The sequence below is a fragment of the Gymnoscopelus braueri genome, assembly GCF_963280865.1.
Source record: "Gymnoscopelus braueri genome assembly, chromosome: 2".
NCBI classification, from domain to species: domain Eukaryota; kingdom Metazoa; phylum Chordata; class Actinopteri; order Myctophiformes; family Myctophidae; genus Gymnoscopelus; species Gymnoscopelus braueri.
This window is the reverse complement of record NC_137604.1, coordinates 40,967,905-40,980,515: the sequence shown is the minus strand read 5'-3', so window position 1 is coordinate 40,980,515 and position 12,611 is coordinate 40,967,905. Positions and strand designations below refer to the sequence as shown.

At 42.5% G+C, this 12,611-nt stretch overlaps 1 protein-coding gene across 3 annotated transcripts in view; it reads right to left on the bottom strand.

Moving 5' to 3' along the window:
- lrba (LPS-responsive vesicle trafficking, beach and anchor containing) overlaps positions 1-12,611 on the bottom strand; it is a 301,696-nt gene that overhangs the window by 249,634 nt on the left and 39,451 nt on the right. For all 3 annotated transcript variants that reach the window (XM_080449815.1, XM_080449816.1, XM_080449817.1), the window contains exons 3-9: positions 11,932-12,032; positions 9,037-9,132; positions 7,065-7,186; positions 5,207-5,333; positions 4,190-4,309; positions 2,890-3,036; positions 1,593-1,790 (exon numbers count right to left, since the gene is read on the bottom strand). In XM_080449815.1, the coding sequence (XP_080305941.1) occupies positions 1,593-1,790; positions 2,890-3,036; positions 4,190-4,309; positions 5,207-5,333; positions 7,065-7,186; positions 9,037-9,132; positions 11,932-12,032 (911 nt within the window). The remainder of the gene's footprint in view (positions 1-1,592; positions 1,791-2,889; positions 3,037-4,189; positions 4,310-5,206; positions 5,334-7,064; positions 7,187-9,036; positions 9,133-11,931; positions 12,033-12,611) is intronic.

Sequence of the window (12,611 nt, the reverse complement as noted above, 5' to 3'; positions counted from 1 at the left end):
GATCGACAAGCTCACGTGAGCTTGTCGATCTGCTATTTTCAGCGAAAGCTTATAATTTAACAGAAAATGGAAAAGACACTAGTATTGAGCCCTGAGGCACTCCAGTTACCCATATGGGGTTTAAGTGGTTAAGAGTCTTTGGAGTTATAACACTAAGGACTTTACTGCGTGTCACCTCTCTGCTCTATTGTCGCGTCTCCCTTTTTTCCCGTGCGTGCGCGTGTGCGTCTGGATAAATGATCTCTAAATGTGCATTTAATCATCCATTACCTTCTCCCAGAAGCACCTTGGCAATTAAGTTAAGACAGGGAGATTGAGTTAGGAGGACTCAGCCAGGGAGAGTCTGAGAGAACCAACCAAGCATTCTACAAAACACTACTACATCTCTTTGACATTAAACTAATCAAAACACATAACTGCATAACTGTGGAAACCATCACTGTCTTAAGTCCATTTCAGACACAATGCTTGGAATGAGACGAAACAAGAGTGCCCAGACTGCCCACTCCTTGCAAAAGTTCCAAAATATATCCGATTGTAAACCTTGTAAAACTGAGAGTTGTAACGATGAATCTAACATGTTAAAAATGGAGTTTGAAGTTATAATGGGTTTGTATAGGAAGGGGGCGTGTCTGATAAAATGAATATCAAGCAACTTAAAAACTGTCTGAGTAGACGATAAAATGACCCATACATTTTTGGAAAGTGAAATATCCCTTTAATTCTCCATGCAAATCATATTAACAAAGTTCACCACTTTGTCACAGAAAAACTCAAAATACACTTTAGTACATAACCCTAGCTCCCATACTAAAACTGAGACATTTCCATCTAGCGGTCCCCACACAAGGCTAATTAAATTATTTGAGCAACAAGGTGGTGTTCCTGAGCAGCTGTTAACAGGTGCAGTCGTCTGCCTCGCTTAGCTCATTTACACCGCTGCCTTAATGAGGCTGTTAAAAGGAGAAGAAGCCTTTTGGGGGACATTCATTATTCTTGAGGGTCGGAAAAGAGAGCGAGATGGGAACATCTGGAAAACTAAATTGTAAGGAGGATGGAGGAAGAGCTGGGAACTGGGAACCATGATGTTAGTGGCAGCTGCTGTTAAGACAGCAGAGTACCACTGGCCTCAAGTCACTGGTCACCTTCTGCATTTCTACATGGCTGACCACTGTGGTCGGACAACAAACTCTGAATGGTCTGTGTATCTTATTCTGAGCAGAAGTGTAGTCACAACAAAGCTCTCCAGGCTAACAGCCGTGCAAAACAAGCAAAACATTAGATATAAACAAAATGATGGCTCTGGCACACTAAAGGATCACATTTTTAACTGCATGATGATGGTGGCAGACAAAAAAATATATGTTTAGGCACCAAGGTGTTGTCAGTGTATCTTTTTACTGTATCTTTATTACCATACATGATAGTTTCCTCCATGCATGTTATCTGTCACCAATTATTTTTATTCATTTATCCATTTGTAACGAGAGAGCATACAAATGTAACTCTGAGAGTGTACAAATGTACACGGTTCCATTTGGTTACATCTGTACTACTCTCTGTAATGTAACACTTAGTAATTTACTACCAACCTGCAGCATGAGGGCGTGGGGGGAGTGGACGAAGATGGAGGTGTTGTCCTTGGGGGAGGACTCAAGGCAGAGCTGGGCGTCTGTGGCGCGGGGGTTGTAGGTGAAGGCGATGCTGGAGGACAGCTTGCCGTCGTACAGCAGTGTCTTGTGGTGCTCCGCGAACAACAGGTCACTCTCCACCTTGTACTTGAATGTACCCTGACAGATGACAGACAGACAAGACAGTCAAAATTATCAATTTGCAACCACTGTCTACTGCGTTTCCATTTCTAGTTCAATAGTCATATCACGGTCTTCACCACTGGTTCTAAAACTGTGGATCGGGACCCCCAGGGGGATAACAAAATGATTTTGGGGGTACCCCCCAGATGATTTGACATTGTTTTCTCACTCAACAGTAAACAAACCAACACACAGTATAACTGTATACAGGGTATCGTGACAATTTAAGAACTTTTTAAACCTTTATAAAAAGAATAGTAATAATAAACACCACCATTGCAGCATCAAAAACAATCAACTAACTATGCAAAACAGTCAAACATTGGCCAAATTGTCAATTATTAGCTCTAGCCAAAAAAACAAAAGGCTCCTCTACATGCTCACAACGCATTATTCACAATATTTATCTGTGGAACCGGGTCAAACTAAATGTAATGCCTCAACTCCTACAATTACAAGAGCTTGTCAGGGTGGGGGGTCCCCAGTTAAAATATGATTTTTTTGAGGGGTCGCGGCCTGAAATGTTTGAGAGCCCCTGGTCTACCCAGTGATGTCCTCACATAGAAAAAAGCCTGGGGAAAGAATGACGGACAAAGGTCACGTCAGGGCTGAACCAAACACTGAGTCTCCACTCAGGGTCACATTACATTGGGCAGCTGGACTCTCTATAACCATGTCCTTCCATGATGCAGTGTGAGCCTCCTTATCTTAGAATGTACTGTACATATTAACATAGTCAGCTTGTGTCTATGGAGCTCAGATAGTGGATTCGTTAACACTTTTTGTCTGGCTAATGTGTGTACTTCATTGCTGTGCACGATACAATTTTGATACATGTACATACACATGTATTAATAAGCCTAACCTTAGTTCATTGGCGGAATAAACAATAATAACATCATCAACAATAATTTGAGTACCGGTATTAGAGAGAGAGAGAGAGAATTGAATCTTAGTACCATAACACTGACCAATGCAACTTCAACTAAAGAACCAGTGTACAGGTAAGTGTTTTTAGTTTGTTTTTTTGTTGTTGATAATCACTAGAGAGTAGATGGTGTGGGGTTCCCCTCACCTTGTACCCTGGACCCAGCTGGTATATGGCCAGGATCTGAGCAGCACTTAGAGCTTCTGAAAACAGGTAGACTGCCCCCATCTGACCACAGAACACACGGTTGGCATCGGCCGTCTCCGACGAACCCAGGAAACACTTGTCGAAGGTCTGGATGGAGGGAGAGAGGAATATAGGAAACAAGGGACAGAAAAAGGAAGAAAAGGAGAAAGGATGAAGGAAGTAAAGATGGAAGGAGGAAAGGGGGGAAAGGGAGGGACAGAGTAAGGGGAAGGCAAGATGGGGTGAAGACGTAAATAAAGACAGAAGGAAGGAAGGAAGGGAAGAGGAAAAAGGGAGTCACAGGAGAAACATGGGAGAAAATGACAGAAGATGGAAAGCGAAAAGAATGGAAGAGAGGGAAAGGCAGGAAGAAGGAAGGAGGGATAGGAAGAAAGAACGAAAGTGTAGCAATGATGTGTTAAAAAACTGCAATTCACAACACTCCTCTCTCATGTTCTCCTGTCTACCTCCTCTCGTGGTGACTGTCTGCTCTGCCTCTCCTCAGGGTCAGCCACAGGGCTGTGTCTTGCTCAGCTCCCCAATATCATCTCTCCAGCATGGAGAGACAAGAGGATTAGACTTCACTGCGGAGAAGAGATTCACTCCCCAGAAGATGATCTAAGACTCTGTACTTTTCTCCAAAAAGCAATACTGAAGATATGACAGAGTTCATCAGGCCAAGTGTGAGTGAGAAACAGAGGGGTCTCTGTGTGTGTGTGTGTGTGTGTGCGTGTGCGTGTGCGTGTTTGAGAGATGGATCTACTGTATGTGTATCTCTGTGCCACAGAGGCAGACTACACATTTACACGTATTGAGTGTGTGTGTGTGTGTGTGTGTGTGTGTGTGTGGGGGGGGGTCATGTGTGGTAGTCATTTCCCCCCTGTGCTGTCCTTGCTAACAGTCACACACAGTGTGTGGTCTCACCCATGAAACCCCCTGTCAGACAGGAAAAGATTAGATGTAGCTCAGAGAGAGGAGGGCGTGCAAAGGTGGCTAGCTTCTCACTTTTTCAGCACAAAGTGCTCTGATAGTATTCTGTTTCTGAAATTGATATAACACGGAGAAACGGTAGAATATAAAACCCACGCCTCCAGTACTTTGACAGCGGGAGGTCATGGGATCAGAACTACACTCTGTGGGATTTATTAAAGCACTGTATTATAGAGCCTGTAAACAAGAACTGTAGGGCCATGACTGACTTTTATCTCTTTATAAAACGTTGGACATCGTGCTGCGTTGGAAGTTGTTGTTGGGCACTCACATCGCTTGTGTTGACGAACCAGGTGATCTCGCCGTAGGAGGCCAGCTCTCCGTTGACGTAGCAACTAATCTCGCTGTTCTTCCAGCGATTGTAGACGTGAACGATGGTCACCATGTACCACTGGAATCACACGGTGATGACCAATGAATCAACAGAGCATATTAATTCATGACTGATTTAACATCCATTCCACACAGTGAAATCCTGTGTTCATTTAACTCAGTCTACAGATGTGACAAAATGGACCCGTACGGGTCTATTTGGTTACATTTGTACACTCGGAGTTACAAATGGTTAATTAACACTGAGGATTTTACTGTGCAGTGAATGCTGATCATTAATAAATCACACTGTGATCATGGCTACTTGGGGTGCAGCCAGCATTACACAATTTAATCTCTCAAACTTGCCAACACCAGTGTTGGCAAGTTCACTGGTTCAACACCATTGTACAGTAACTTGTTATCACAGTAAACAAGACCTCATCTTAGGTATTATTGCTGAAATATATCACTAGTATCGCACACAAGACGACATGGATAAAAGCACTGTGAAAATGTTCCACCGTATTTAATTAGATTTGTTTCCATGCAGGACATGACCGACTCCCCGAGATCCCCTCAGGCTACAAGCCCACCTACATGGGCTTCTAGCCTTCCTACCCGATGGAGAGCAGCCAGTGAAATAGGTTATTCTAGTTATTACAGCTAGCCTGCTGAAATAGGTTAAATCTGTTACCTCTGGACATGAAAGAATATAAAAATAAACCCAATTTAAGCATAGAGGACCCCAGGGCAGGAGTTTCATATTGGCTGGAGGCAATGGATCATTAATTTTGACTGTAATTTTGTTTACTGTAATTTTGTATCCATCACTGTGCGTGTGTGAGCGTGCGAGCGAATCCAGCCAGTATGCAGTGTGATATTTGTTACCATGTTTACAGCGACACATCCTGTATTTGCTGTTCCTGTGTTTATTTCTATTCGGCTCATCCTTCCTTCCTCCGTTCCTTCCTACCTTCTGTGGTTTGAAGTCATACTTCACACAGTGCTGGAATCCTTTCCCCTTAGACTTTAATGAGGTCACAATCAAACAGCCGCCCACAAAGTGTGCAGAGTAACCCAGGCCTTTGCTGGTACGGAAGCTGAAAAGAAAGGGAGAAAAACCACAACAACAAAAAAGCATTCACGCACACACACGCACGCACGCACGCACACACAGACACACACACGTCAGCACACAAATACATTAACACATAATTAGATTTAAATGTTGTTACCCCACAGAAATGTTCTGCTTTTCAGCTCAGTATAGACACGCACAGTGGTGTAAAAAGTACTCAAATATTTTACTTAAGTAAAAGTATCAATACTGCAATGTAGAAGTACTCTGTTACAAGTAAAAGTCCGGAATTATACACAAGTATTGGTTTCAAAATGTACTTAAAGTACCAAAAGTAAAAGTACTAAAATGTTTGAAAATAGCAGATCTACAAGCTCACAACGCATCGCGATGCGACGCGTTGTGAGCATATAGATCGGCTATTTTCAAATAGCCTATGTATAAAATAGGGCTAAAGTGGTTAGTGTAGGTTTTATAATGTAATCATTTATATCTGCAAAGTAACTAGTAACAAAAATCTTAAAATAATTGTAGTGGAGTAAAAGTACAATATTTGCCTCTGAGATGTAATGGAGTAGAAGTAAAAGTACTGCAAACTGGAAATACTCCAGTAAAGTAAAAGTACCTCAAAATTGTACTTAAGTACAGTACTTGAGTAAATGTACTAAGTTACTTTCCACCACTGGTATGGACACGCATGCATGCATGCCAGCACACACACAATTTGTTTTCTGAGTCAGACTGCTCACTGAAGCGCTCCCCAACACTCAAGGACAAGGCAGGGTAGAGGTCCAATAAATCTCACTAACATTTAAATACAGGTTTGAGACGGAGATAAGGCAGCAAAACAACTCCATTTCTCTGCTTCAGCATGAATTCCCTGGTCCTGTGTCCCAGTGAGAAAGCGGGCCCCTTGTGGGGACCCTAGATGTGATTTAGGGGACTAATCTCCTTTTCGTTTTTTAAAGGGCACCAGGGCTGAGAGAGAGGAGAGGTTGTATTACAGATGTTGTCTAGTAGCAGAGGCTAGCTGTACATCTTGGTTATCATTTTTATAGACGCCCCAAACACCCCCTCTGTTGCATGAAGTACATTTGTTTTTTTTTCTTTGACAGGAATTAATTATCGCCTGAAAATAGGACAAGTGGAGGGCCTTGATTTACTCGCCCCTGAGAGAGTGTGTTTTTGGGAGCAGGAAAATTCTCAGCTTTGAGATTGTAGCATGGAGGGACACATGTACATGCAAGTGTGCACGATCTCACACACAGTCTCGAAATCTTGTTTTAATGCAGCTGCATACCGCTGGCTTTCACGCAGCTTCCCTCTCCATGTTTTATTCATACAGGAGTTTAAGTTATGCATTGGTACCTGAAGTCAAGCCTAAAATTTGCCATTTCAGCTTTTTTGATCCACAGAGGATTCATGGAAAGAAATACTAATTATAAAAAAAGGCTAAGGTTCAAATGAGGTCAAAGTACAGTAGAACTCAACAATTAACTACAAATATATCTAAACTGCATGTATTACAAAGCATTCCATAGTATTTAATATTACAGTGTTTGAGAGTGTCAGACTCAGTAGACTCAGTATTTATTTTAATTCAAATTCAGAACATTTAGTTTGTATCCCATCTCCATAAGAACACTGAGATATACGTTAATGAACACATTACAGTTCACAGCAATATAACATTTAGCAGAAATACTACAAACAGGTGGGTTTATCAATAAGATGCCGGAGTACTGTGACTTACCAGTAAAGGTAAGGTTTGTCCTTGTCGACGTTGATGTTGTTGATGGGGTCCATTCGCAGCCAGGTGTGGAAGGTAAAGCCGCTCTGGTATGGCCACTTGGCTATAGGGGGCAGAGCAATGGCCTAAAGGGGACCACACAGTTATACTGATGGTTATACACATAGCCCGGCACTGGTGAAGGTGTGTTCCACTAAGCGCACCTTTCTAGTTATGTATGATTCTTAGCCTACTGTGTAAACTTCACATCATGATGTCTTCTGAATGAGTCTAACGTTGTATTATTCAAAGGCTGGGGCAGCGGCCCATCAAAATGGGCTCACAAATTGTTTGGAGAACAACGGGCATAAAATTGTTTAGCTATTTCACAGTATGTGAGCAAAGTCTCTCTAAATGACTGCATTTGCAAGTCGAGTGAAACACTGTAGGATAGTAGGTCAACACTCTTAAAAGTGAAGTTCACTTGTTTAGACATTACAGTGTAATTCCAAAAAGCTGACTTGAGGAACTAAATGAAACCCCTTGAGAAATGGTTTGTGTTTTTTTGTGTGTGTCTTGCCGTGTGTGTGTGTGTGTGTGTGTGTGTGCGCGCTCCCAGGCCTTCCTGCCTCATTAGTCAGGCAGCTCAGGACAAGGAAGGCGTGTGCATTGTATTGTGCTGCTCTCCAACCCCAATATTACGATGGTACTTACTGACACCACATACACACAAATATATATACACACTAACACAACACACATAAACACACAAAACATGAATGAAAAAGTAAAAAACACAGACAAAATACACTCACAAACTGAAGCATATACGCTCACAAACTGAAGCACATACGGGTACAGTGCATGCACCTGCAGGCACAAACATACTGATTACTGACACACCCGTGCACTCCAGATAAGCCAAGTCAGACCTCGTGCCAGCAGGGCAGCCTCCTACACACCATCAAAGCACCATCGCCATGGCAATGAGGGGTTATACACAGAGATTGGGAGCTACATACTCTACTACAAATGCACACATAAATAATGCACACTTGCACTTGCTCGCACACACACACACACACACACACACACAGGGAGCAAATAGATACACAAATATGTAGTGTACATGCATGCATATATATAAATAATTGCAAGAAGGCTCTCTTCCCCCCCCCCCCCACACACACACACACACACACACAAATCTTCATGTACACATCTTTGCGGATAATGTATAACATTTTATACACAGCCACTGATATTGCAAAGGACTGAAATGGAGAATGAAAAGCAGTTCTCACATTCCAGCAATAAGACTTTGCAAAATTGGTGCAGAAATCCCATATCGGTCAGGCACTGACTGCCAAATTACCTACCTCGTTAAATGTCACTCTTCAACGTCTTAATATAAGCTTAAAAAGTCAAGCGCTCCATGTTTTAAATCCACAAGACAGACTATTACAGATGGAGAGTGCTGTATTCTATTTCAGGAGTGTGGATCCTTCAAAAAATGATTCCCAGGGGACTTAGGCATTCTTCTTTCATAGAAAAATCTCATGGGTCAGTGAATGGACTGGCTAGAGAAGACGGTACGCTTGACAGCAGCTTAGGGAAGTGTCGTGGCTAAGCTAGTTATAGCTATAGCCACTCTCTTAAAATGAAATGAAGAATAATAATGATTTTTTTATTTATTCATAGTAGTCTGATTAATACTTTTTCCCCTTTTTTGTAATTATTAATTTTGGGGGTAGTGGTAGTTTGGGATAGTACCTAAGACTATGTGTTGTATAACATAGTGCACCCTAATATAGTTTAAAATATAGCTTCACCAGACTAGTTGCCTGCAAAACTCAGGAAATCAGGCTACAGGATAAATCAATCAATCAATCAATCAAGCTTACAGTTGGTAATGTTGTTTTATGGTGTGTGTGTGTGTGTGTGTGTGATGCGTGTGTGGTAGTTGTACTGATAACGTGTTGCATTGTGTACTCACCGCAGCACTCTTCCCTGGGAAACTGAAGAAGGCGTCCGGCCCGTTTCTGTGTGCCATGCTCTTCAGCACAGAGAGCAGCTTCACTGCATGAGGAGGCTGGGATGCAAGACACATGCACACACACACACACACACACACACACACACGGAAATGTTTAGAAATCAGAAATGTGCATGGTGTATTAATGTGTACTGTATGCCACACACACACACACACTAGTCTTGCGTGGTCAGCCCTCCAATCTCGCTGGGAAAACTCTCATTTGAAACAGTGGATGGAATGAGCAAGCAACTCAATCACAGTTTAGCCACGTCCTCTGCGAGTGAGTGGTGACAGGACCAGAGTCTGTCTCTGTTTTTCAGAAAAATTGGAAGAGAAATGTCGTAAAACATTGCCTGAGGTATGTGCACTGTACAATATAAACAAACAACACATGCTTTTGTTGATGTAACATTACTTGCTGCAGTTGCCATGTTTGTTCCTCCGAGTAATAGTTTTACTCTTTCACTGCCAGATATAAATAAATAAATCACCCACTGCCAGCGATTTTTGGTTTTCCTTACCTTTTCAACTAGTCACAGGATATGTATATCCAGTATGATCGATCCTCCGACAGTTGCTAAACACGGAGGGTTTCACTGTGCTTCCGCGAGGGGAAAAAAAAAGTCATCGCGACCCCCCGTTTGCTTGTTACAGGCCGTTGAATATAGCATGTCTCGTCAAAAATGTAGAGAGAAAAAAGATACAGCCGTTTTCCTAAATACGCTAAGCAGGAAGTTAATGGTGGTGGAGATCTTTTGATCGTGATCTCCTGGATCTGTGTGACTTGAGGATGAAAATGGTCACTCGTGTGTCAGAAAACAGTGCCATCCCGTGGAAAACCACTGAAAACAAAAAAAGTCGTAAAAGTAGTCCTTGGCAGTGAATGAGTTAATGTGGACAATTGATGTGCGGACCTGGGTGAGCCCCTCCCCCGCTATGGAACGGCCCCTGCCCATGCTGTCAGCGGCACTTTTCACTTCAGCGTTACCCAGTCTTCCTTTCTTAGAAAGCAAGCCTGGGATCCGAGGTTACTCACACACACAGACTTACACCCACATGTCAACGTCAATGCACTATATGCCTGCTAGCACAGATAGTGTATCTCTAACACAGTTACATATTTAATACATGCATGCAAGTATACAAATAGACCAGCATCCCAAGTACAATATGCAGCATCGTGTGTGCAGCTACAAACACACAGAGCAGAGCAGAGACATCAGTAGAATATTAAATATGTTATTAAATATTTACTGATTGTTCTAAATTTACCTCCCTCTTATCAGAGGTCAACCTCCAGAGGGATTTATTCCAGAGACAGCCTCAGACATCAGTCTCCTCATCTACTTTAAGTGACGCTACTGAAGCATCTCCAAAAATACTCCACTCAAAACAGACTGAACTAACACAGGACTTTCATCTAAGTAAGTCACACAAAAAAAATCCCCATTAATTATTCACACAGGTCTAATTTTGAAGTCTAATGTAAAAAGACCAAACGGAAAAGAAATATGTCATGTTTCAATATATAACCATTTTAGATTATATATGTCGATTAAAGGTAATATATATAACACAGGTCCGCACATACTACTGTATATAGTAGAGAGAGGGGGAGAGATAGAGAACGAGCAAATGTACACTTTGGAAAAGACATAAGAGGGAGAGTGCTCCGCCATTCACTCTCTCTCTCTCCTGAGGTACTATTTCACAGAGGAGAGGTGGTACTGTAGTAGTCAGCTTAGGGGGGGGCTGCTGAAACGAAGACGTGCAAAAGCAGTTTGGCCTATTTCCTTGACAACTTGATTAGGCCTATTGATCTATGCTCTCTCCCTGTCTCACTCTCTCGCTTTCTGTGCCAGTGGTTCAACTGCAGCATAGACTAGTCACTAATCTGTCGTTTCTTGCACTCAAATCTCTCTCAGACACACACACACACACACACACACACACACACACACACACACAGTCCGTCTCCCACACACTGCCACTCCAAATCTTTGCCCTCTTCTACTCCAGATACACTGCCTGATGTCAAATGTGGCACATGTACTGTACTGTAGTCAAGTGTATTGTCTATTCATTTGAAGTTGTGCTGATGACAGTATGCAAATACTTCTGTTAAGTGTTGCTGCCCCAGTTTCACTGAAATCACATTCACATTCCAAAACAGCACCTGCACTGTACCCGTTTCAGGTTTTAATACAGTCCAACTCAGCTTAGTGAACTGGCAAATTATGACATTAAATGGCCACAACGTTTTTCAAGCTGATTTGTTTGGGTATTAGAATGTGTGTGTATGTTCTGTCATGTGTTGCAAGGTTACTTTGAATTCTCTAAAGGTCTAATGAGTTATTTTAGAAAACATGTTAAGAAAAAAGAGAACAGGCCTGGACCGCTGGAGTAGCGGTCCAGGCACCTACAGTAGGCTCAATGTAGCCTGACAGCGCGTCGTAGGTTCGAGTCCTGATCCCAACGGTCTTTGCTGCATGTCACTCCCCATCTCTCTCCCCATTTCCTGTCAGACTACTGTCCTATCCATAAAGGCATAAAAGCTAAAAAAAAGAAGATACATTTTTGAGACGGCTCCACTTCAGATATTACAGATTACAGTGGAACACTTCAATATACTGTATAATGCATTTGTGGTGTGGATTTACAGGGCAGCATTTTCCTGACAATGCCTGCATGGTCATTTTCAACACTTTTCATTGCTCATTGAATGTGACTTGTTTGTTTTATTATTATTGTGAGCAGAGGTCATTGGAAGGTTGAGTGGTAAAGAACAGGGAGTGAAGATTGTAAGTTGTGGCGAGCACATTCCTCATGCTCTTCCCAGATAAACAGACTCACCCACTGGCCTTTCTCTCCTTGCAGTTTGCTGAAGAACAGCTTCAGCTCCTTCACAGTAATGCTGTAGCTCGCCAGCACACCCAACATGTCCACCAGGAGGTCTGCAAAAGACACACACAGATGCGAGTGCACACATGAGTACAAAAGTATAAGAGTGATGTATAAGAGTGTGTGTGTGTGTGTGTGTGTGTGTGTGTGTGTGTGTGTGTGTGTGTGTGTGTGTGTGTGTGTGTGTGTGTGTATATGTGTGTGTGTGTGTGTATATGTGTGTGTGTATGTGTGTGTGTGTGTGCGGGGATCCTGACATGAAACCACACAGGCTGACAGGATGCCACACTACGGGCAGAAGGTGAGACACCCCCCCCCCCCCCCTTTCACCAAAACGCTCCTTCCAGCTGTATACTCAGGGAATCCCCCTTACATTTCTCCATTTTCTATAAAATGCCTAAAATAACTATCCTCACGATTCCTTGTTTCTACAGTATGTCTTGTTAAATGTCCAAATAGGTGCTATAGATATTTGTCAATGGCATTATTATGAGAAGTAGTAGTACTGTGGGTAGCTACAGTACTGGCTTGTAGATGCTTCAACGCTGATGGTTTCTGCATTGTACTGTGCTGCACATTGACTTAAAACATTATTTCCAACCACTCAGTCCGTGCTGGGCTGCATTATTCTA